The sequence below is a fragment of the Astyanax mexicanus genome, chromosome 17 (genome assembly GCF_023375975.1).
Source record: "Astyanax mexicanus isolate ESR-SI-001 chromosome 17, AstMex3_surface, whole genome shotgun sequence".
Taxonomy (NCBI): Eukaryota; Metazoa; Chordata; class Actinopteri; order Characiformes; family Acestrorhamphidae; genus Astyanax; species Astyanax mexicanus.
The window spans coordinates 25755381-25781901 of NC_064424.1; the positions used below are offsets into that span (position 1 = coordinate 25755381).

The 26521-nt window shown below is 37.0% G+C and overlaps 3 protein-coding genes across 12 annotated transcripts in view; 2 read left to right on the top strand and 1 right to left on the bottom strand.

Annotated features, from left to right (window-relative positions):
* The window catches only part of rpl35 (ribosomal protein L35), a 657733-nt gene that overhangs the window by 587512 nt on the left and 43700 nt on the right, over window positions 1-26521 (top strand). The window lies entirely within an intron of this gene.
* mob1bb (MOB kinase activator 1Bb) lies at window positions 1099-13311 on the bottom strand. Of its 2 annotated transcripts, XM_049466271.1 has the most exons (7): window positions 13196-13303; window positions 10564-10678; window positions 9273-9439; window positions 6584-6677; window positions 5901-6034; window positions 4798-4961; window positions 1099-4097 (listed from the first exon to the last, which is right to left on the bottom strand). In XM_049466271.1, the coding sequence occupies exons 3-7, from the start codon at window positions 9325-9327 to the stop codon at window positions 4020-4022; spliced, it is 525 nt and encodes a 174-aa protein (XP_049322228.1). In that variant the 5' UTR covers window positions 9328-9439; window positions 10564-10678; window positions 13196-13303; the 3' UTR covers window positions 1099-4019. The 2 variants fall into 2 exon arrangements, with proteins under 2 accessions (XP_049322228.1, XP_007234040.1); XM_007233978.4 differs by lacking the exon at window positions 10564-10678 and having other exon boundaries at window positions 13196-13311.
* cacfd1 (calcium channel flower domain containing 1) lies at window positions 15923-26239 on the top strand. Of its 2 annotated transcripts, none has more exons than XM_007233976.4 (5): window positions 15923-16512; window positions 20754-20826; window positions 21338-21463; window positions 22079-22186; window positions 22557-22657. In XM_007233976.4, the coding sequence occupies exons 1-5, from the start codon at window positions 16392-16394 to the stop codon at window positions 22582-22584; spliced, it is 456 nt and encodes a 151-aa protein (XP_007234038.1). In that variant the 5' UTR covers window positions 15923-16391; the 3' UTR covers window positions 22585-22657. The 2 variants fall into 2 exon arrangements, with proteins under 2 accessions (XP_007234038.1, XP_007234037.1); XM_007233975.4 differs by lacking the exon at window positions 22557-22657 and adding an exon at window positions 22680-26239 and having other exon boundaries at window positions 15926-16512.

A 26521-nucleotide genomic window follows, 5' to 3' on the forward strand; every position in this document is an offset into this window, starting at 1 on the left:
ATATATATATAAATAACAATAAAAGGGACACATGTGGACTTGCATCCTAAACAAAAAACTGTTTGTTCTCCACAATACCCTGATCTTAACCCAACTGAGATTGTGATTTGGGATGAGCTGGAGCTTTTGATGACTTTTACCTCATTAAGACAATTAATAAAAAAAAACAAACAAAAAAAAAACAAGAGTGTGCAGATCGGTCCTCATATCTATAAAACATATTCGGGTTTGATTTTGTTTACAAAATAATTTTACGTGTTCTGTGTAGATTAAGTGTCTTCAATATAAAATTTTGCAATATATAAAATAATTTTAAAAAGAAAAAAAGAAAAAAAAAAAAAACAGAATGAGATGTTTTTCCAAACTTTTGACTGGTACTGTATTTTTTTCTCTTTGTAATGGCAAACTGGGCAATAAGCATTAAACGAAAACATAGCTGACCTAGAGTTGCAAAAAAACAAAAAAGACAAAACAACGTACAAAATATGCTTTAAAGTGGAGATTAACATTACTTTACATTTGTAATATTATGTTACATATTGTTTGTATGAAATTTAAAAAAATGTGCTGTGGATGTTATATTGATACTGACTCATACACATTTAGTATGTTTAGTATGTAAAGATTACCTTTGGTTTTTATTACATTCACTTTAACAGCACAAAGCTAATGAGGTTAGCGAGGCCCTTCAACCAGTGGCTCTACCTTTTCTGAACACACTCCCGTGCACTATTCCAACAGGACAATACTCGTCCGCATACTGCTGCTAAGCTTGCCTGAGGACAGAGGTGCTATGCGATGGCCTATCCTCTTTGCCAGGCCTATCCCATATTGAAAAAAAAATGTATTAGACACACTATTAGCATTCCACTTTTACTGCACAATCTGCTAGAACCATGCCAACACACTACTTCTGTATGTGTAAAATCAATATGAGTCTAAATTAAAAAAAAAAAAAAAGTTTAAAAGGCACCACTCTTTATCTTCCTTCTGAATAGCACTGCAATCTGACACAACCAAATTTGTTTTTGTTGAGTGCATGAATATGATGTGTTTGTACATAATAATAAAAGAAGAAAAATAAATCATAAACCATAATTTTACTTGATAATATACAGCATTTATTACTGTAAAACAATCATCAGTACATATTCTGTAAAATGCTCATTCCAGCTGCCGCAGCTGTACATATTGTTCAGATCTAATCAAAAACAAAACTGCCCTAAATATTATATTATACAATCCAGGGAAAATATAATCTATCTGTCTCAGTGGCAAACATTTCTATTCATATAAATATTTAAAAGTCTCCAATAACATTTTACAGTTGGCACACTTGCTGTAATTAGTTTCTCTGACAAAAAAAAACACTAAACAAAAAGAACTATTAGAGTTAAATAATTCAAAATTATAGATTAAACAAAGGAAAGAACTAAAGATCAAGCCAAAACGCTATGTAAAGTGAAGGAGTGTGCCTCTATTCTATGACACATAAAAATCTAGAGATCAGAAAAGGTGAAAGAATAAGAAACTAGGAGAGATAAAAACACACCACACTTTCACATCCTCCTAAAATCACCACCATTTAGAAACGTCAAGGCCAGTCTTACAAAACTAACTACACAGGGGCTGATTAAGCATTTAACATTTTAAATGCAAAATCAATGTGCCTTTTCAGTAAACAGGCCTGTCACTGCTTAAAAGAGAATGCCACCAACTTTTCCAAATTTAAGAAACAATTCAGTGGTTGAGATATAAACACACATTCTGAGTTGGGTTTGGCCTGAAATGGTTCACTGTAGAGAATCTGACCAACTGGATTTACTATCCAAACCCACCAGTGAACCTACACACGTTTTCTGTGATGTGTATGAAATGATGATAGTGGTGGTGAAACAGGTGAAAATCTGAACAAATTCAGTTTATTGGGAGGACTAGTTTGCAGCGCATCTCTGCATGTATCCCTCCACCAGAAATGTATTTTAACTGGAACCTGGTTGGTGAAGATTTGCATACTTAAAAAGCATACATAGCATCAACTTTTGCTGATCATAACGTGTATCTCATTATACTCGTTATATTGTGATGCACTGGACTTGAACACAGAAAAAAAGCCAATCCATGAAGAGGTCAGGTTGTACCATTTTAGTTAATGGATGAAAACCTAAACATTGTATTTATTGTATTGTATTAAATTACATGTTTATCACGGTCATTCTCTGCCACAACCAAAATAGGCAATAGAATGTCTTTATGTTTTGCTTTATTAATACAACATATTGTATTAATATTTTACATATACAAAGTTATCAGATAGGGATCTTGATAAAAAGGTATTTGTTTCTCAGAATTGTCATTTTCAGAAATTATTTGAGGCATAAAACTCTGTAAAATGTCTTTTTCCATTCCCCACCAGAATTCTCTGAACAATTTTAATACAATTCCCTCCCTCTAATTAGTTTTGCGATGGATGATTTAAACCACAAGGGAACTCAGTTTACAGCTCTCATCTATTGGTGCACACGAGAGGGAGCATGGGAGAGAGAAGTCAAGAGCCACAGTAATAATTACTTACAGTACGTTCAGTATTTATAATATTACTTATTGTACGCATTTCTGCTTGCCTGAAAGAATCTGATCACAGAAAATGCATTCACACTTGTATTACATGTGGATGAGATAATAATGGTTAATCGCTCTGTGACTTGGGGGGGTGTTTAGCCCCGGCTTTTATGCAGACAAGCAATTAATGATCCGATCACCAAAAATGTTTGTTAATGTCTATTTGCTCTATGTGACGCAAAAAACCACAGACCAAGAATCTAGAAAACAATCCCTTCAGCATTCTTCATTGTTATAGTGTCATTTTTTGGCATCACCAGATACCAGCTTTCAGAGGGGCAGCTGTAGTAAAGGAAAATAAACCAGATATTAGTCCAGTAGTGTAGGTACTATGCTTTGGAAATGTGCCATAAATGTCTGTATACATCTAAAGCATTTAATTATGCAAAACAGGAGAGGCCTTCTTATCCAATCACTGACTGCCTTACTAAACTGCCCCAAGGTTCCTGAGTTAGTTTGCTTGATTAGAAGATGTACATTAATGTAAACTGTGAAATACAGCGAGTTGCTCTTCCTACACAAAAGTTCAAATTCAACTATTATGTGGAACACAACTAATAGAACAGTGAAAATCTGTGCTTGCTAATACGACAACAATAAAACTCTTATATTTAAGGAAAAACAGCATATATTCAGCATATGTTCAGTCAATCAGCATTAGATAAATTTCAGTTTTCTGTTTTTCTAAATGGAGTGTATTGACTTCTAAAGCAAAAGAAGGGAGTAAAATATCGTCTATTAATAACAAATAGTGTTGAGTGTTAAGAACTGATGCAAAACATCTAGAATAATTGCATAGGAAAATAGACTTTCTATATTTATCTGTATGCCATCCTTCTGCTGTCAGCTTCACTTGCATTGATAACCCAGAACCCCTCTGAAGAAAGAAAGAGGGATGTGGGGGCTATTTAGTGGACCAACACTGTGCAGCCTCACTGCCAGCTTTTGGATATGTTGTAGCAACAATGAGCCACCACCACAAGGTGGAGATCCACACAAATCTAAAAACTAAAGGAAATTTCTGAAGAACAAAGAATCAAAAACAACTGCAAACTGGCATCAAGTATCCTTCCAACAGTTTCAACTGGTAAAAAAAAAGGATAATTTGCCATAGTTTAGAGTACATGTAAACCATGTGACTAATTCACACAGCTGGCTAGCTCCCTTTTCAGCCATTAGCACAATGCTAACGTGTTTCTTGTTGGCAAGTGTAGCATTCCCCACTGCCCTACTAACAACAGCTTAGCAGGTGAGCTAAAGTACAAATTAGGGAAGGGCATCTGTACAAAGCGTAAAAGAGAGAGAGAGAGAGAGAGAGAGAAAAAGACAAGAGAGGGAGAGAGTATAATGGAGAGCAGTAAAGTGAAAGACGGATCACTTGTTCTTCTTTCCTCCATCTATCTGTCCTTTGTTGTCAGTTTCTCAATTAGCTCTTGAAGAGGTGCAAGTTCCTTCCGATCGATCAAGTTAAACTCCTGAAAAAGAGAGAAGAAAAAACTGAACTCTGCCATATGAACAAAGGTATTGGGACAATTGCTCATTCATTGGTTGGAGTAACTCTCTCTGTTGTCCAGAGAACCCTTCTATTACTTTCTGGAGCATTGATGAGTGTGAGAGAGGATGTTGGGTAATTAACAACCCACCTAAATACTAACTTTCCAAATCATCTCAAAAGTATAGGAGTAACCATCTATTCATCATTACAGAGAACACAGTTCCGTCGCTATACAGCTCAATACTGGGGGACTTTAAACCTCACCAGGCCACACTTTAGAGCAGCAATTAGTACCATGCCTAATACCAGAGTCGTAATATATTTGCAATATTTCTCCACAGGCACTAGGCAAGCAGAGTATGTGCTTTTACACATCTATGCCAGAAAAGGGTGCAAGCAGAAGTTGTTGAATGCATTCACTACAAGGGGTGACAACAAACATTTGGACATTGTGTATATGCAGCTCTGGGAGGGGGGCAGGGGCCTGCTTGAATCGTTGCACCAAGAGTGGAATAAAGTTAAGCAGTGTGTAAGACTGGTGGAGGAGAGCATGCCATGATGACAGTGATGCTTTCACTGCAGCCCATGGAACTAAATAAATAAATTGAACACCCCTCCACTACAAAACCACTCTGTGCCATTTTAGTGCCTTGTACACCATACAAATAATGCTGTTTTACCTGTACGAAGAAAATAAAGTGTTTAAAGGAGGTGTTGAGGTGGGCCTCCTCCTGCAGCTGCATGACGGAGTCAAAGTGCTGGTGATAGATGTGGGCATAAACCCTGAACAGACGCTTCAGGATGGTCTTCGCAACTGACATGAAGTTCTTGGGGAAAGGGACACCTGGAAGTTGAAAATGAAGCACAGCACAACAGGTTTAGACATATTACTGATCTTACAATTTGCCTGTATTATTATTGTTGCCTAGAACAGGCTTTCACTTAGTGATTACAGTGCCAGACAAACTTTGTTGAAACCTGCAAGTGCAAATAGTGGCATTTTCCACTGAGCTAGAGATGAGGTTATTATTAGTTTGGCCAATATTGTGTTATGTTTGTGCGCTTGTGCCTTTGATTAAAATATTATTGAAATAGGAAACAGTGTGATGATATAAGTGTTACAGTGGTATAAATGTGTATAAATTCAGTTGTCATGGAACAAAAAAAGAGAAAGCAGACTTGTTACTTCCTTGCTAATAGAAATAAGCTGTTATGCCTTAAATGGCCCTGCAATTACAGCACAGCCTTAATATTTGCTGGATGTGTGCAAGTTGTAAACAGCAGCAGCTGCTGGCTTTGCACAGAATCGTTATGCCATTGTTAACGATGGCTGCCAGCCTCACCAATCATACCTACTGTGCTAATATTGCTAAAACGCTTGCTGCCTGCCTTGCAAGGCAGCACTACTGTGGTATTAAATGATTTTATTCCTGGTTATACTGGAGCACTTCTAATGATCAATAGATCATAAAATTATAGTACAACAAGACATTAAAAAATGTGGAGACTCATCACAGATTAGAATATAAATGGAAGTTCTCGTAATGGCGGTCCAGCAACACTAGGCTTGCCTGTTTTTTTCTAGTTTTGTTACATCAGGGAGAAAAAACAAAGGAAGAAACTGTTATTGATTACAGTGCTATTTGTATAATGCAGCATTCAGTGATACCAGTGCAGTCAAAATGAAGGCCACAAATAATCAAAAAGATTAACAAAATGCCTTAAATCTATATTAATCTGCACTGATATTATAAAAAAAAAAAGATTATAAAAAAAAAATCACCTATTTTGGAAGGAAACAGAGTCTCATCATCCAGCTGGTCCTGTACCCAGGTCATCAGATAGTCTATGTATTTTGGAGCTGAGCACTTGATTGGCTTTTTGATGTTGGTCCCATCCGCCCAGTGATATTCATATCTGTTAGGAAAACACAGCATCTAGAGATATATGTTCCTATATGAAGCAGAATTTCCACATTTTAAAGCAACGTTATGTGAGTTTTTTTTTTCTTGCTCCTGTCCTCACCCTACACTCACAAGAAGCTGCATTTAAGAAGCCTTATAGAAGGATTTTACTGTATGCTAAGCCAAGAGTAGCAACAAAGGTATGCTATACTCCCAATTAAAGTTGGTGGAGCAACTGTGATGCATTGTCTAGTTTTAATTTTAACGCATTATCAATTCCAGGCATCCCTTCAGTCTGACTAAAAAAAGGATTGCTTCATTAGTCAACATGGTGGCGCTAATTAAAAGAATAGGGTAAATTTGCAGTGAAGGTTATTGGTTGTCAGAGTTACATTATATGCTTATGAAGGAGCATTTTATCCTCTTTAGTAATGCACATGCCATGAAGTATTGCAGAGTTTTGCGATATAGAGTATAGTTATTTTAAGGTATATGCAAAAAATATATATATTTTTTCGAAACATTTTTAAAATTATTTAGTTCTATACAAACAGATGCTTACTTGGGTCCTGCAGACATCACTGGACAGCTGTCCTCAGAGCAGAAGTCTGTGATGGTTCCATACAGCATGTTGATCTGATTAAAGAAGTCCACCGCTGCAGAGATGCAAAACACAACACAAAAATCACTGAAACATGGGAGTATTTCAAAGTTGTATTAGTCAGAGCTATAGAGTTTTCTTTATTAAGAAGTTGGTGTTTTGTCACCAGAGTGCCAAACTGACTTGTAACCAGCAGTGTTTTTGAATATCACCATCCATACAGAATAACCCCTTTCTCAAAAATAATACTTTGAAAAAGACGGGAGGCAGAATTACACAAAAAGGTTTCTAAAAAAATATATGGATATACATGGACAGGAGAGTTGGACTCCCTAGAACCTACAGGAAGAACAAGGCCCCCAAATCCAAATGGTCTGATTGTATTATATCTCACTTCCCAAATTTGCTAGTGCTAGTGTTCACAGTCACAAATAGGTTAAATACAGAGGCTGAATTCTGTTGTATTGCTGCGCAAAGGCCATAATGTGTTATTCTATATTTGACAATAAGTTCCAACTTATAACAAATAAACTGAATGACCTTACATAAAATTATATAAAATAAATAAAATAAAAAAGCCAGATGACATGTATGCAAACCAGGTCTCCAATCTACTGTGGTTAAACAGGACCAGACAGAGACAGAGAGAGAGAGAGAGAGAGAGAGAGAGAGGAATAGCAAAGAATTATAAACTCAGTCAGTAAACAAGAGCCTGGTTTCACCCAAACTGTCCCACACCTCTCATGAGACCAACCCTATATAAATAATCTAAAAGAGAATGTGTGTGTGTGTGTGTGTGTGTGGTTGCTTGGGGTCGTCTGCTGTCTGTCAGCTGTGTGTGTGTTGTGGAAATGAGTGTTTCTGGTTCCGGACTGAGTGTCTCTGTGTAAATAGGTCTGTGCCACTGGAGTGGAGATCAGGACAAAGGAGCCTACTTAAGATTCAGCATGGAGCTTCACTGAACATTGGTTAACTCTTGGAAGTCACACAGATTAGCGGCAGGAACAAAAGCATGCTGGGATTTTATATCAGTCCGATCTCACTGGTAGCTGCTTAAAATCTGCAGAAATGTTGTAAATGATGTAAATTCAGATTCTACATTGTTTAAGTGTTAAATCTGTTTTATAGCGACATTCGGTTGTTTAGGATTGGGCCCATTTACACAGACAGACACGCCAGATGTCAATGGACAACAGTATGAAAATGAAATTTTACCTCAGAGGATAGATTGGGAATGCCTACACCTGAATAAGTTGTAAGGTGTTATCTTATGTGTGAAGCTGAACTCTGGCCAGCAAGCTTATGTTTAGGCAATGTGTATTATGGGAGTACATCACAGATGGTATAACCACTCACAGTGAACAGAACAGCAAAGGGATAATGATCCTGACTGGCAGTACCTGGCTAAAATTGTCTGTGTAAACAGATGACAGATTCTGACAAAAATCGCATACACATTCAATACAGGAGGCCCAATACACACAGACCACAGGTCAGTGCAGCATTTTTAACTTCCATAGGACATGACAAAAGTCATGAGACAGTACTTATGAGGTCCTTGTTCCTGCTATCTTATGACATGTAGCATGTCAGTGTAAAAATAGTACCCTTGGTTAAAATCATGTACATTAAAACAAGTTTCAAGTGTTGTCTGTTACAAGCACTGCCTGCATGCCTCCCCTCAATTCACAATACTGTGCAGAGGTTTCAGACCCCTAAATCATATTATAATAAATAGCAACAAAACAGTTCATACTGTAAAAAAAAAAAAAAAAAAAAAAAACAGATGACATTTGAACAGATGCATGTAAACACATAAGGTAAAAAATATATGTAACCATTTCTTATTCTTAAGAAAGTAGTTGAGACATTGTATGCCATTTTAACAAATTTCTCTTGGACACCCCCAGCCAGCACCACTGTGGATGTGTCCAATTCAGTCCCTAGCTAAACACTTATTTACTAAACAAGTACAAACAAGCAGTTACGATAAATATAAATATTACTAGACTCCCCCGAGGAGAGCTTTAGATGTTTTGATGAACACAGTAAAATACTATTTTTTGTATTTTTGTATATGTATGTTATTTGTATTTATTCTAATATTAGTATTTGAGTTAATTAACACTTCCTGCTCAGAAAAAAAAAAAAAAATTACACTGAACTGTAAACATTTAGTTGTTCAGCCCCTCTCTCAAATCCAATTAATGTACAGATTTATAAAAAGAAATATACAATAAATATTTTCTTTGGAAACGTATATAAATGTTTTTGCTCATACAGTTTGTGGATTCTTGTTACAGTGCGGAAAACATCTTCTCATAATTTTATTTAATTTTTTAAGCTGTTTTTAAAGTGTTTCAATTGAAGACTTTTCATCTGTTCACTAGCTGCACTGATATAGAAGGTCTGAAGCCACACTTAAGATAATATTAGATTCAACTTCTTATAAACAACATAAATATTTAATTAAAAATGACCTAAAACTGTGCAAATTAAGATTTTGGCTGACCAGGTTTACCCAGTACAACATCCTGGACTAGCTGGAAAGACTACCCCAAAACAAATAGTCAGTAGATCAATCATAGTGATTGTCTCACAGCGATGCAATGGGCTGTTTGTATGTGTTTTTGTAGGGAGATGTTCTTACTGTTGACAGCGACCCATTCGTTGAGGTCCTCCCCGTCTGGCAGCATCACTGCCATCCGCAGGTTCCCACTGCCAAGCGTGGCCTCGGCATGCTTCAGCAGCTCATACTGGTGAGAACCTTCAGGAATGTTCTTCTTCGGCTTGAAGGTCTTAGACGAGCGATTTCCACTGAGAGAGAGTGAGAGAGGTAATTACTGAATACTTTAATGCAAATTATCCTTGATCAGAAGGCCCTGTATCATGCTTCAATAAAACAGCAGTTCAAGCTGAAACATACTTTATAACTTCAGTATGAATGGGTGGGGTAATCTGTTCAAGGTTGATCAGCCTGACTATGTAAATATATTCAAAACAAGATATTTAAGAGCTTAATTTACATATTCAGTTGTGTGAAATATTAGGATACCCCTGGAAACCATGATCTTTTTAAATATATTTAAAAACATTTAGTAATTTAATTTATTCATAAAAGAAATTGAGAGATGGAGATAATATAACTAAACACTGGCAAACTATCATTAAACATTATTTAAAATTAGAATAAGGTGATAATTAAAACACTGTTAAGAGAGGATTTTGGAGGAGCCTGACCATCTTGACATTTGAAATCACTGTGACAAGATCGGAGAGCTTCAGATATAAGGTTGTAGATGCAGATGAGTCTAGGAAGGGATTTTAAAAGATCACAGAACAGTTACAAATCAGTCATTTTACTAGCTGCTAAATGAGTTATCATTGAAGAAAAAAAAAAACTGCTAACATGAACAGTTCTGAACTTATCTCAGCACGTTTAGCCCAGTAACAGACCACAAGGTGCATAAAGAAGTACCAACAATCCTAAAAGGTTATCCCACGACTTACAGGTAGCTCTCAACACAATTGATGTTAAAGTACAGAACCTACCATCAGAAAGAGATTAAACCAAAATATCGATGTGCAAGGAAGAAACCCTAAGAAAGACTAAACGTTGCCAAAAAATCAGACAAAGAACAGGACTTCTGTAACAATGTGCTCTAGACAGATGATTCTCGAGTCCTGCCCTTGTCCAGATGTTTAAAGGTCAATGTCAAAACAGCCACAAGCTCTCACGGGGTGTCCCAATTCTTTCACATGACAGTTTATGTACTAAGCTGTGAAAAGTGCATATTGAAACCAACATTCAAATCTGAGGTCATTTCAGTGACCTGTTCCTTTAATTATCATAACTTGAACTGCTGACCATAGGAGAAAAAAAAACAAGTTCTCCTCTCAAGATCAGAGATGTCTTAAGTGTGCAGTCATGAGTTATTCACATCCTACACGGCTTCCTCTCCAGCACTTCCTCTCAAGTCCTATCGAAAACGTAAGGCCGATGACATCACCTCCTTGTTTTCTCAACTAGTCCTTTCAAAACAGCCTGGATGGTGCCTGTGTGGAATACACACTGAGTTTACCTACAGTTGCAAATGAGACTTTACATAAAAAGCAGCAATTTTACAGCACACTACACTTTACAGTAACATTAATTTTTCCTCAATAATTCTGCAAATATTGCAGAAATAATTTTCCATATAGCATGTAGCTTCAAATAGCTCCATCTCATGCAATTCATTTTGTTTTAATACTACTGACAGTTCACTTAGAAACATTTAGTAATTAGAATTTTATTATTCTAATTTTATGAATAATAAAGAACCCCCAATGAGTGTGGAGGCAAGGAAAACACTTCCTCAGAGTTGGAGGAGGAAAAACCTTTGGAGGACCAAGACTCACACCTACCACTGGTCAAACAGCTTTTAAATGAATATTAAGTCATTGTGCATTTACACAGGTCTAACATATCCAGGTGTATAGCAACACAAGTAATGAAAACAGTTAAGAGTTAATGTAATCAGTAGAGCAGAGTAAATAACTATTCCAAAGCAGGTGGCAAAACTGGATGCAGAGCAGCTGATCTGTGGTGGGTGATGGAGAAGCCTGACTTCCAGAAACTTCCATCAGTCTGGCCGGACAGGAGACCTGAGAGCCTGGGGGTCCAACATCCATCGGTATCTGGTCAGACTGGTGGGCAGTCAGTAAATCTGAGGAGGCGGCACTGTAGGGGCAGTGGTGGCTCGGTAGGGGCAACTGTATATTTACTGGTGTGCATTGTTGCATTTAGTTAAAAGCAAAGGCTAAATTCAATCTGTCTAGTCAAGTATGGTCAATGTGGTTGTCTTCGGAGCCATATGCAACAGTCTCAGGTGAACTTTTTACTAAGCCTTTAGTTTCAGCCCAGCTTCACCTTAATGTCATTAATCTAGGCCTGTCACGATAACAATATTTCAGATACGATATATCATTGCAAAAACTATATTATTGTCATTTAAAGACAATGTAAATGCCACCGATATAAAAGAATATTATTCATAATAGAATAGCATTACAAAGCAATTATATTCGTTTAAAGACAATACATTTTAGACCTGGGTCTTTCTGTGTGGAGTTAGCAAGTTCTCCCTGTGTCTGCATGGGTTTCCTCCGAGTGCTCCGGATTCCTCCCACAGTCCAAAGAGGTCACGTTCAGACTAATTGGATATCGGATAAAATTGCCCCCTAGGTGTGAGTGAATGTGTCTGTGTTTGTCTGCCCTTGTGATGGACTGGCGGCCTGTCCAGGGTGTAAACTGCCTTCTGCCCGATGCCACCTGGGATAGGCTCCAGCCCCCCGCGAATAAATCGGTTGACGATGAGTGAGTGAGTGTTCTGGACATTTAAATGGAATTTAAATCCCACATTCAGCTGTTTATACAGTTTGGAAGCGATAAAGAAAGCAAGAAACAGGAGCCGTACTTATAGAAGGCAGAGATATGGTATAGAGAAATAATTGTTGACTAATCAGAAAAATAATTGTCAGATTAGTCGACTACCAAAATAATCATTAGTTTATTCGTTTTAAAGCTGAATTTGCATATGTCCAACTAGAGCTTAACCCCACTCAGTCAATGAACTTATAAAGAGTGTTTTAGGCCATACTGCTTCTTTAATCAGCTGCACTACAACAAAGCCAATCACATCAAACCTTGTTTACATGAATCAATTAATCAATTACAGGATACAGGTGTAGATGAAACAAAACCCTTTTTCTCTGCAGTAAAATAACATTTACATTCTGAGAATTTGAGGGCTTTGAAAATCACCTACAGGACACTTAGAGAAGCTGCCTGTTTTTTCTCTACTTTAGTTAATCAATTCAGAGAAGTGACAGTAAATAAACCTCAATTTTAGAAATAGACGTTAAAACTAGATAACCACAACGAAACTAAAAGGTTTGGAGACCATGATATTATTGATTTGCATTCAGGAAAATTTTACTCATTATACTGACAGGTTTTTAATTATTTCTATTACAATTAAAATAAAAATGTTGTAGTAACGTTTATTATCAAACATGAAACCTTTTTATGTAATGCTTCAATATAAGTCTTCAAGATTTAGGTGTGTAATATCAGGCAAAAAATTTATAAAAATCCTGGCCTGTTAAGGAGTTAACTAAACTAGGGTAGGTAAGTATATTGAACCTACACCACGAAAGTTGTGTTTCTTAAAGAAATAACGTTAACTACATTTAAGACAGCGCTCAAATTTTACATAAGATACAACAACCCAAACTCTTCTAGTGCTGATTACAATGCAGATATACATATAACGTTAGATAGGCAGACAGACAGTTATAGCTCAACATTTGTGTGTAAAAATGTGTAAATATTAGCTAGTTAGCTCTGTGCTAGCTCAGGGACTGTGGGTAGTGAGGCGAAGCTAACCAGCAGCAGAAGCTCAGCCGCTTGTTTTGCTAACGCTAATCGCTTCACTCAATAATAAGACAAACTCAAACGAAGCTAACTATCTGTCTAATATGACATTTTAACAACAGAAGAAAGCACTAACACCTGCCCACAATACTCACAATAAGAAGCTCATCCTCTTGTGTTAATGTTCTGCAGGCGGGGAGACTTCAGGCAGCTCCCAGCTCAGCTGCTGCTTCTTCTTCTTTAGGGGGTTTTATGGCAGCAGGCTGGTCTGGAGCGCCGCAGCTCCGCGGATCTACAAGCCATCTGCCCAGCCTGGGTGTGTGTCAAATCATTCACAGTGCGCCCTCGATCACTTCCCCTTAAAACAAGGCATTTATAAGATACGTTACCAAAGTGCTGTGCCTATACATGGGCCTATAGTGCTTTTCTCCCTCCCCAAAACACATTTTCTAAAAGCCATAATGATTATAATGTTATATTAAAATGTCACTGTTGATAAATTTGGGATGCACGGTATCTTGTTTTAGCTGCATATATTCTTGTATATTAAAGATGCTAATATATGCAAATATATTAAAGATGCTCAGTTGGGACATTTTGCTCGAGTTCTCTGTAAGGATCATCTTCATATGGCTACATACATCTGCTTTGTTCTTGCTGGAATGTGATGTTAAATGTTCAGATGTGATGGATCCATAAACCAATAGGGTAATGAAATGGTATATGTTTATACTTCTCATCCAACCACAATCAAATTCACAATCAAATTCTCTGCGGCTCCGATCATTGTGGCAGCGGGCTAAGCTGGTCGATCGCTAGTTCAGATTCCTTTATGTAGCTTATCATCAGCTGCCTGATCCCTGAGGGGGCACAGTTGGCCTTGCGCTCTCTATGGGTGGGTAGATGGCGCTCTCTCCCCATCACTCCAAAGGGTGACGTCACTCAGCACAAGGTGTCCGTGAGCTGATGTAAAAGAATCGCTGCACTAACCTCTGAGCATACTGGCTACTCGGCAAAACTGCATTAGCAGCAGTTCAAAAAGAGGCGGTTGTTCAGAGGAGGCATGTGGAGTTTGGAGGAGGCATGTGCTAGTCCTCATCCTCCTGGTGTTGGGGCATTACTAGTAATGGGAGAGTCCTAATGAGGGGGTTGGGTAATTGGCCTTGTACATTGGGGATTGGGGATTGTATGTAGAGATTTTTTTTGAACGAAAAAAGAGAAGCCAGAATTAAAACAAGCTGAAATGAAATAAAAGTAACAAGGCTACTTTTAAAATGTAAGTAGTAGAAAGTACAGATAATTGTGTGAAAATAAGGAGCAGAAGTAAAAAGTTATCTGAAAAAATATATAAAGTATAGATAAACAACATTTCTACTTAAGTAAGGTAAAAAAAGTATTTGTACTTGAAAACACCCCTGTTGCTGTTAAATAACCTGCTGATCAATCAAACACCATCAAATGAAAAGTTAAGCAGTTCTTACTTACTTCTTTTCTTACACCCAAACAGTAGTTCACTACATAGGGCATAAGGGATCGATTTAAGATATACCTAGTCCATTTTCGCTCTAAATCATGGGTTCAACTCTCTGTTTTCTACTAGATTGGGGCCTAGGGGGCGAATTCAAATACACACAGAACCTCTTAGGATGGTATACAGATTACTTGTGAGTCTATGGTAATGACAGTTCTATAAAACTATAAATTGTGCATGGGGAGTGTGCATCTGCACACACTTGTGCAGACACTGTCACAAATACATACTAAATTATTAACAAATACTAGTATTTATTATTATATAACATCACATAGACCCGTTTTGTTTCTGGGATTAGCAATTTAAATTAAAAAGGATTTTTTTTATACTTTATGTAATGAAATGCACAAATGAGTCAGTGTTCTTTAAGTAATGATTATTTTCTCTATATACTTACTGTAGATAAGATAAGAAAAATCTAAGATAAGAAAGATAGGAAAATTTAACTTGATATGATAAAATATCTATATATTGTCCAGCTTTAGTCCCATTTAGGCCCTATGTGCATTTGTAGTGTACAATCTACATGGAGGCAACCTATACCCAGGGAAACAGTACCATTCAAATGTGTGGAAACACCTTCTCATTGAATGTTTTTATTTTGTAAACTGTAAATGAATACTCAATCAACCAAACTATAAAGGAACACAGAAGAAATCATAAAAGTAAAGTGTTAAACAAACCAAAATGCTCTGTGACGCTATTAACTTGCAGCTTCTGAGACTGGTAACTCTGATGAACTTATCCTGTGCAACAGAAGTAACTCCTGGTCTTCCTTTCCTAGGGTGGTCCTGATGAGAGCCAGTTTCATCATAACATTTTGATGGCCTTTGTGACTGCATTAAAGGATACTTACAAAGTTCTTAAAATATTTCGAATTGACTGACCATTTCTTTTTTTTTCGTTACTTGAGTTGAGTAGTTTTTCAACGCACACAAACTTTACCTCTTCACAACACAACTGATGCTCTCCAATACATTACGAGGACAAGAAATTCAGGTAATTAACTCAGCACATCTGTTAACTGAAAACTATTCCAGGTGACTCCTAAAAAATAAAAACACTAAATTTAACTTTAATTTCACTGGCACTGTGTTATCTGGGTGGTGTTTGTTTGTTTATTTATTTATTTAGAACTTCATTACAAATATTAAAGAATTGTAAAATATTTTTTTGAAATTTGTCAATGTTTGAGATTGGTAAAAGTTAAAATGGTAAGTTCAGTAATTTATATTTAATTTGTGCTGAATTAAAACTAACATAAAACAAAGAAACAGAGCAGGTTTTACAACAGACTGCGCAAATGAGGTGGACCCTGAAGCCCGTGAAACAAATGACGTTGCAAAGCGACGTATCATAGACTCCGCCCCCACTGCAACGCAACCGAGGGAACCTCCGAGATAAGCGGCCAGACAATGGACCACTAAAATACACCGATACAACAGTTAAACTGGGGCTGTAGCTGCTCTGCTAGAGACAGAACCGGGTCAGAATTACAGCGGCGGACACGGCGGAGGGCGGAGGGCTCTGTGGCGGGGAAGTTGTGGGTTCGGTTCGGCTGTGTGTGTTGGTGTCTGTGTGATGATGATAAAGCAGGACGGGGGCAGATAGACAGATAAACAGCTCGGTATTCCTCACTTTTCCTTCCTCTGGATCTTCACCACCGGCTCCGGAGGCTCGTTAACGGACTGCCCGGCTCGCTGGCCCTCTCCCGGACCTGTCACTGGAGCTGTCCGCTACTTTAACTCGAGCCGCACCGGAGAAGGCAGGCATTGTGCGCGGCTGATCTGTGGCGGTGTGAATAATTAAGCAGTAAGATGAGCTCAGAGGAGGCCACAGCTCCCCCCAAAGCAGCAGCAGCAGCAGCCGCCGACGAGGATGGCATGTCCTGGTGGTACCGGTGGATCTGCAAAACCGCAGCTGTGCTGGGTGGCCTCGGTATGTGTGCTTCTTCTGACTTTTTTAAAAATCATATTACTAAAATATATATATATATATATATATATATATATATATATATATATATATATATATTTACAGCTCTGGAAAAAAATAAGAGACCAATTGCAAATGATGAGTTTCTTTGATTTTACCCATTTAAAATCCTCTGAAATTTAATCAAGCTGAAGATGGATGATTACAAGCCATCAAACCAAGCTGAACTGCTTAAATGTTTGCACCAGGAGTGGCATAAAGTTATCCAAAAGCAGTGTGTAAGACTGGTGGAGGAGAACGTGCCAAGATGCATAAAAACTGTGATTAGAAACCAGGGTTATTTCACCAAATATTAGTTTCTGAACTTTATGAATATTAACTTGTTTTCTTTGGATTATTTGAGGTCTGAAAGCTCTGCATCTTTTTTGTTATTTCAGCCATTTCTCATTTTCAGCAAATAAAATTGCCTGAAGGCTCACACGCTTGCCACACACGATTGTGTTAGCATTTGTTTTATCATATTTGTGACAGAAATATTGAACATTGGTGAAATGTGTGGCTTTTTAGGACACAACAGTTGTAACAGTTATGGTTACCCATAATTCGGCACATGTACAGTGCTAATTAAAACAAATATATTTGCAAAAATAATTCCTTTTTTATGTAGAAAAGAAGTGTTTCTGTGACGTTTGAGTGTGAGGTCACCAAAAAAGCTTCATTAGACAGATATAGACATAATCCCAAAAACATCTGCAATGTTGTCGCAGGTTCACACTACACAATTTTAGCCCAACCAACAATTTTTAATTGATCACTAAAAAATCGGTGATCACTCGGCGTTGCTCATCCTGTTGTGTGAACTATTGAAAGACGCTCACCAAGCCTGATCTCCGACCAGCCGCAGGTGCTCGGCAGATTTTAGGCATGCTAAATATCTGACCCAGTCGGCGACTGGGAGTCAGGAGCAGTGGCTACCCACAGCCAATGGGATCACAGAAAAAGAGAACCACAGGTTCAAAACACATCTTCTGCATGGCCAGAGCTGTTTATGGAAAGTCAGACCACTTTCTGTTTCCCTATAATATCAGTAAAATACTGTTAAAAAATAGACGGAGCTTGCGAGTGAGTCTTCTATTCATGGGGGTGAATTCTAAAAGCTAAATATTTTAATTAAAAATAGTGATTTACTGCTAAATACTAGTCTGAGTAAAGCAAAAAATGCATGCCTGTAGACTTCCATTTTTCTACAGCAAACGTAGTTTAGTCAGTAAAGACCCTAGCATTACTGCAATGAGCTAATTGGTTGTTTAGCTAGAGCACTGAGTTTAAAAAGCTTAGAACCGGAGTTTAAAACCTTAAAAAATGGTGTCCATGGTACTGAAACATTTGATATAGTTCTGTTTTGAGGACATAAGTACATATTTCAGGATAAAAATGCCCAAACATTTATAAACTCAGTCACATTTATTTTACTCAGTTGCTTTATAGGAACCCCTTCATGTTGGATGCATTGCGATTATTTTTTTACGGTTATTTTCCTCTATGGAAATTCTCTTTTTTGGAATCTTTAGTTTTGATGTGCGTTTAGTTCTGGCATGTTCTTATGATAAATGTGTTTCTGTAAGGTGAGTCTGCGATTTTCCACAATAAGAAATCTTGTATTTTGTAAAAAAATTTTACTGTAAAAACTGAAGCACTCATAATTACAGCACAACCAGTCACGTGTGAAGAACAAAACGAATGACAACTTAAAAAATCGTGTAGTGTGAATCTAGCTGAATCTAGGTGGAGTCAGACCCAACTACTCATTTTATAGGCCCGCCCCTTCTCCCAGAACAAATTTCAAACCGCCTATGTTGAGTTTATACTGCAGCCCAAAAGAGAAGGAAAGCAGTCAGCGTTTTTTTTACTGATTGGGTGAGGCGTGTGCAGAATTTTGTGGAAACTAATGCTAAGACAGTTAATATTGTGTTAAGATTTAATTTTGGCGTATTTGTTACTGAAATAAGAAAATTGGTGAAATGTGTGTCTTCAAGAAAGTACACATTTGAGTTCAGGCTTGTTTACAATGTGCCATTGCTGTAGGTGACACCAACTGTATATCATATGAATGCATTGGTTCCATTTCATTCCGTACTGTAGAAATTAACTTGAAATGAGAAATGAATTTCTTCGCCACTATGCCATAGAAGGCTGTTCCAAAGTTAAGTATCCTCTGAGAAATATACAGCCGAAAAATGCAGCCGACGTTCAGAGGTCGCAGCTGTCCTTTCCAGCTCCTGGTTATTCAAAAAGTCTCTGCGCATGTACAGTGCGAGTCAATCTTTATCTAAAAAAGGTGTGTAAATTGTAAATAGCACAGCTTCTGGATTTTTCCAGTGCTTTTGAAAAGAAACCGTAGCACCTGAGGGGTTTGATTTGTATGATTATGAAATTACTAAAATTAGGGATCCATTTTCAAATTATTACCTTCTCTTTTCCAAAATGCAGGGAATCACCATCATAAACATTTTTAATCATGATTTTAATCTAGACACCATTCATTAGTGAATCAACATTGCCAGTGCAGCTGTCATAGCAACTGTGCTTTCTCATACTTTTTTTTTTATATCTGTCTCTCTTTCTTTCACTCTTTTCTCTATTGTTCTTCTCTGTGCGGTCACATGTTATTAGTCACAGCACTTATTTAATCACTTTATTTGTCTGAATCATAAAACTAACACACCCACCCACACACACATGCACCCGGACCTCTGCATTGTCTACACACCCTATATATTCTGATTTGCCATAAAATACAAACCACCTGCCTATTATTGTGTTGATCCCACTCTTGCCACCAAACAACTCTGAATGTCGAGATATGGACTCCACAAGACCTCTGGAGACCCTTTCAGACGACCATTCACAGTTGTGAGGTGGGGCTTCCACGAGCATTAATGAGCTTTGGGCACTGATAACTCTGTTGCTGCTTCACAGGTTATTTTTCTTTGAAGCACTTTTGGTAGGTACTGATCACTGCTTACTGAGAACACTCCACAAGTTTTGGAGATGTACTGACCCAGTGGTCTATGCATTACATTTTTTATTTTTTTTGTCAAAGGGTCCGATATTCTTACACGTGCCCATTTTTCTAGTTTCAACACATCAACTAGAACTACTTTCTAGGGCTGCAGATAATGATTATTTTGTTGTTGACTAATTTGTTGATTATTTGATTAGTCAGCAATTATTCTTGTCATGCCATCTCTGCAGTCTCTACCTTAAAGCTCTCTGCTCTCCAGCAAAATGTAAGATTTAAATGTCCTGTAAATGCCTGAAAGACATTTAAATGTGGAACATGCTGATATTTTGAGTAAATATATAATCTGTTATATTTGGGCATATTTCGGCTTTAATAAAATGAGTCGTCCCCAACTGCATTTCTGTATCCAGCATATTGTGTAGTTTATTTTAAATGTAAATGAACGAATAATCGACACTGAAATTTATAGTCAACATCTTTTGTAATCGACTATATATGGCAATACTATCACATACTGTCTATTTACTTTCCCATTTTTTTATTTCAACACATCAGCAAGTAGTGGCTGTTTAATATCTAGGGCTGCAAACAAAAATTTGATTGGGGAAAAAAAAAATACCAAAACTACCACAAATTTAAATGTACACCCAGTTTTAACTGCATGCACAGTTAACGAGAGCAGAAGGGATTCACAATGTATTCAGTATTATTCAGTAGAAACAGAGCATCAGTGTGAACTGCGTGTGTGTGTGTTCAGCCGCAGCCCCAATGAATAGCTCTCTGTTCCGTAACCCCAGTGACTTATACAGTTGTTCAACAAAGCCTCCAAAATGTGTGTGACCTGTTCACCCACTCTGAGTCCGTCTTCTGGATATCCCTGACACGTGTATTTTTATTTATTTATTTTTTTTACCATTTTATTTATTTATTTATTTATTTTTGAGTCATTCAAACTGGAAATATTAAACACAATACAAAATAAGCATAAAATATGCCAGCAAATAGGTCAAGTCCAGATTTACTACCAGTAACCAATGGGTAAATACTTTTGCTTGGTGCAGTTTGTGATTTGAGATTCAGAACGGGATCATAATCAGATCATATTCAACATTACAGCACTTAGAATAGAGCAAGCCAACAATAATCGTAAAGGAACATCCCAACTCTGTGATATTGGGGAGCTTTTTTGCATTAACTGATTCTTTCTCTCTTTTTTTAGCATGTGCGGTGATGGGGGTCTGGAACTGTGTGACAGTGCACCCCTTAAATATTGCTGCAGGAGTCTGGATGGTGTAAGTATAAAAAAATATACTTATGTACTTTTGTGTACTTTTGTAAGTATGCAAATTATTCTATAATAAGTAGCCTTTAATGATTAAATAATGAAGTATTGTTCAGTTCCTACTTACTATTCAGTATCTATCAGTTATTTAATAAGTCCTAATTTGTCAGTGCCCACTAATTATTCAGTATTCCAGTAACTTACTAATTTATTAGAATGTACTAATTATTCAGCAAAAACTACCTGATTATTTAGTATTGTATTTAGCACCTAGAAATTATTCACTACCTGCAAGGTTATCAAAACGTATTAATTATTTATAATCCAATAATTCAGTATATATTTATTATTCATATATATGTGTACATAATTATTCAGTACCTACTACTTGAGGATTACAACGAATTTTTAAGACTAATTAGGCAATACCTACTGATTATTTGGCACCAACTAACTTTTAATTTGAAGTCTACAATGTAAAGGGTTAACATACTGAACTCTGTGTCTGTGTGTTTTCTCAGGTTGACGGCGTGTGTGTTGTTTATCTGCGAGGTGCCGTTCTGCTGTCAGTTTGTGGAGTTTGCGAATGCTGTGGCTGACCGGGCAGACCGCATGCGTCCCTGGCAGAAAGCACTGCTCTACTGCGGGTGAGTGAGAGAGTGAAAGAGGGAGGTGTGTGATGGGAACATAGAGCTTGACAGATACAAATATCTTAGTATTTCTTTGTGGTCAACATTTTTAAACTTTCAGTCTTCACATACTTCACAACTTTACCTTATGATAAAGTTTAGGTGTAAACAGTTTTATTATTGATACATTGAGGAGGGATACTTGCAGAATGTTGTCCCGCAAAATAGTCCCAAAAGGTTATATGTCTAGAAAAACCAATACGACCAGGGGTCGTAACATACAGATTTGCCACTATTTTACTTTCCTCATAACATTATGGCATATAAAACAGAAGAGGTGTGTAGGATCACTGGTAGGTTTGGATGGTAAATAAGATGCATAGTTGTGATAATTCATCACAAATATAATGCAACATTGTTATATTATGTGTTTACATATGATATTATAATTAAATATATGTAATATAATATTTCTGTATTGGTTGTAGTGCACCATTAAAACCAGTTAGCAAATAATACAGTACATTATCTCTGTCAAGCTGATAGAGTCGCCATTTAGTTCTCTATTAAACAGTCTCTCTCTCTCTCTCTCTCTCTCTTTCTCTCTCTCTCTCTCTTTCTCTCTCTTGCCAGGATGGCACTCTTCCCAGTCTTTCTGAGTTTTTCCATCACCACTCTTTTTGGAAACGCCATTGCCTTCGCCACAGGAGTGCTCTACGGTCTCGCCTCCCTCGGAAAGAAGTGAGAAAATCCTGCATGTCCTAAAATTTATTACACATCATTAAATCTTAAGGCTTATTATCACATATAATCAGAATACAGGCATTCAAAACCAGTCTGTATTGTAGTGTTGAATCATATCATATAAGGATATTGGGATCGAATCAGTATGTATCTTGTGTAAAATGCTAGACTGTGAATAAAAACTGTGCATGTGATGTGTAAATACTCACAAATTGCCTTTCTTGTCTCTTAATGTCTGTTTATGACATCTTAATTGTTTTAACTACTATTTTCTTTAATATTAATACTGTTTGTTTTGATGTTTTTTTTTTAACATTGTCTGTATTTCATTTAAATACAAATTTTCTTAACATATTATATTTTAAAGACACTGTCCCATGCTAACGTCTCCCTAATACACTGACTCACTCACATACCCTCCCCCTCTCTCTCTCTCTCTCTCTCTCTCCCTCTCTCTCTCTCTCTCTTTTTTTTCTCTCTCTCGTCTCAGGGGCGATGCTGTCAGCTACGCCCGACTGCAGCACCAGAAACAGGCTGACGAGGAAAAGTTGGCTGGCACAACAGAGGCTGTGGCTCCTTGACCCCACCTTCAACCTTCTTCTCCTTTGTTGGCCCTCATTCTTCTACCTCTCCTGCCCTATTCTTGACCTCCTTGTCCGTTTGTCCTTTTATTGGAAGGTTATTTAAAAACACCTTTTTTTTAACATCAGGTTTGAAATCCATGTTTGAATTCTGTATTTATTCCCTCCGTTGTGTTGGTTTTTGTTCTGTTTTACGTCTTTTTCATATTTATAATCAGTAATTTATGAACTCAGAAGGAACCTCAACACCCAGTTTTCTGCAGAAGATCTGATTGCATGTTCCTAAAGCAAATGTCACCTTCTGTCCATCTTCTGTATTTATGGTCAAACCAATAGTCACTGCAGGTGTTTGCTTTTCTATTCTGACGTCATATTATTAGGAGTTATTCTGCTATTTTTTGTTGGGAACTGTAATTTTCTTTAATTTCTCGCCTCCAGTGAAAGTGTATGTGTGATTGGCCTGCTGATAGAGAATCACTGGAAACATAAGATGCAATGGAACCATTAAAACTTGTGCCTGTTAATAGGAATTGGCTGAGTGGTGGCCACAAGAGACACCTAAAGATTCCATCAGCAACTATTCAACTTGTCTAAAAAAAAATCCACAAGGCATTAGAATACTGTGGTCTTAATTCATCAGGAAAACAGAAAAATAAACTAATTATCACTGGCCATTAGCCATCATTGGAAAAACCACCTCTAATTTTGGTGGTTTCTTTGTAAGCAGGATGGTGTGATTGGTGTTTTAGATCGCATAAAGAGAGTGTTAGCTATATGGCTAGCTCTCGTGACTGTGTGTGAAAGTTGTTCTGTCACTAACCTGCCTTTGACACAATGTTTTCTGCTGCAACACTTTAAAGAAATGCTCCTCTTTTAAAGAAATGATTGTAAGCTTGCTATGCTGCTCTAATTCCAAAAACAAAAAACCCTGCTCGCACTCGTTCTAGCATTTCTAACCTAAGAGAGTGTAGCTAAGACTGAAGTGCAATGTTTGTCGGACGTTTACCTACTTCTGGACCTTAACAAAGTTTAAAAAGTGTTGTAGTGCACTAACCTAAGCGATTTGGGGTACTGAGAATGTTCAAGAGGCCAGACCAGTGTGTTTACAAGAACTAGTCTGAGGTTAGCCGCATGCTAACCTGTGTATGAGGTGTGTTTGCTATCCTGTTGTTAGAAGGGCAGGTGGTAGCTTTGCTAGTTTTTGCTCCCACATTCAGGGACTTTAGTCTTCTCTTAAAGCCATCTTTTACCAAGGTCCCTGACCTGAAGGGCTCTTTTTCTTCTAAACCGAGAATGACTTGTACCTCTGCTCTGTGGTGGTGTGATGTTTTGTGTTAGCCGTTAGCTGCTGTCTCAGTTTTCAGTTAGTAGCTGTTGAGTTCAGTCCGATTAGCTGGGTTAGCTAAATGCAACCCATTCTCTCCAAACTGGGAGAATGATGTTTTAGCAGTCTTAATCAATTGTTCACACTACAGATACATAAAGTTCTTACTTTTAATAAATCTGATCTTTGCAAAAATAATCAGAACTGATTAATCAAGCTTGACATATGAACGCAACCAAAGCAACCAAACATCAGAGACTCAAAATCAGGTTTAAGTCACTTCTGGCAGGTAATATAAAAATCGACAGGCTAAACTAAATATCAGGTTCAGCTTGTGCTTGACATTGTCTGACTACTAGGATAAAAAATTTAGTCAAAGCATATGTTTTAGGTACCTTTTGTTACAAAAAAAAAAATCTCAGCATGCTTGTGGTGCACAAAACAAGAAGACACGTGGAACAATGTGGAAAATGAAATGAAAAAAGGACATTAGATAAAAAAAACAGACTTTTAGCGTACCATCAGCTTCTGACTTTTTAATTTTCAATGCCACAATAAACCAGCAAGAATTAAAACTCAACCAGCAAGCAAACCAGCTGTCTCCGCTGGGCCTGTCATGATAATTCAATTACGCTTTTGAGTTGGAAAGCAATATGTGGACATGACCTCAATATTTTTTGCTGTCATTTTGTAGCCCATTGTGTTTACTTAGCAAGATGAACAAATTAATGTGAATGTCACCTGTTTAACAATGTGTTTTATTTATTTAGAATTACTTAAACACCATTTGTTTATTCCAATACTAATGTCTTAATGTCAGAACAATATTTGTCACGTTATGATATATTTTATATTTTATGCCACTGATGTAATAATAATACTATGATATTATATCATTATGATATCAGTGGCATAAAATAATCTTAAAGTGACAAATATTGTTCATCGCCGTCATTTCTGAGACCTAATTTCATCCAAAAATCGTTACCGTGACAGGCCTAGTCTCATACTCCCTTTTAAAAGCCTAAATCCAAACCTTCTCTCTCTCTCTGTTGATTCTAAACCAGAACACACCAATTGCTATGCCTGTTAGCATCATATAGTCTTTGGACCTCATGCATTGTCCTTGACTGACCTCCTTAAGGACTTGATAATCACCTGATAAGAATATTAAAGCAAGTAAAACACAAAACCGTGCAGCATAGATGCTTATCAAGCCCTTTATCGAAAATGTTCCAGTAGTAAGAGTGTGCTAATCAGGCTGTTTGTTGGCAGTATATGTTACTAATTGTGAATTATGGATAATGCTGCATTGTAAATATAACAGTACGTAGTAAACTTACAATATAAATCTCTGTAATCGGTACAAGTCACTGGTCCTCCGTTTGCAACAACTTTTTTCAGATGTTGAAGTTTACAGAGTTATCTTCTCACACAAAACCTAATATATTATTCGTAGTGCATGATTCTACTTCCCACAGAGCTATTACCAAGTTTGTGTTTTCTGACTACTGAACAAAAAACGAAACTTAATATTTTCCGAAATTGTAGGCTCGAAAACTGACACTTTTCTTCACATTTCACCCTGGTAAAGCCATTTCACTGCATATTGAGCTAAAAACAAACAAAGCTAACAAGCTAACTAGTTGGCTGCCTATTAGCTGAAGGCTTGCAAAATTTGCTAGACTTTGCTAATTTTCATTTATTTTCAGCCAAGTTATTATTAGTAGCTAAAGTTCTCACCCGTAAATACTAGCTAACTATGCTAATGACACAGAAACCAACCAACATAGCATCATGCTAACTGGCTGCGCACAGCAGCTTAACGCATGTTAGCGTTGTTAGGCTTGGTGAGTGCTAATGTTTCTGTAAGCACATACACTGCACTACTTTTACAGGGGAAAGAAACCAAAATCATTCAAAAGCATGAAGCAAAGTCTTGATTTTCCTTCCGATATTTTGTGTTCTGGTTGTGCTCCAAATGTGTGTGTATGCATGTGTGTGTAGAGTTGTGTTGTGTAAATGAGAAGAGTGTTTTAAATATGAACAGTGTAAACTGGACCTTTTCTGACGTTTCGGACTCTTTTAGTGTATGTTTTTGTTTGTTTTCTTCATGCACTACAGAATAAACCCATCTGCCTTTTACAGCTGGCCATGTTGTCTTTTCATGTTTTACATTGTAGCTTTTTGTCAAGCTATTGTGGGATATACACTGACATATTTATTGTGTCCCAAGGTTGTAATATAATATAATATAATTGTTTAGATATAGAGTAGATTTTTTGGTTATAGTTTAATTTTATTTCATTTTGACCTTTCCTCCAATTCAGTTAGTTTTAATATTTTTTTAGAGGTGGTTTGCTAGTTTTTATTAGTTTGTCATTTGTGATTAATGCTTAGTTTTAGTATTAGTTTAATTTAATTTTT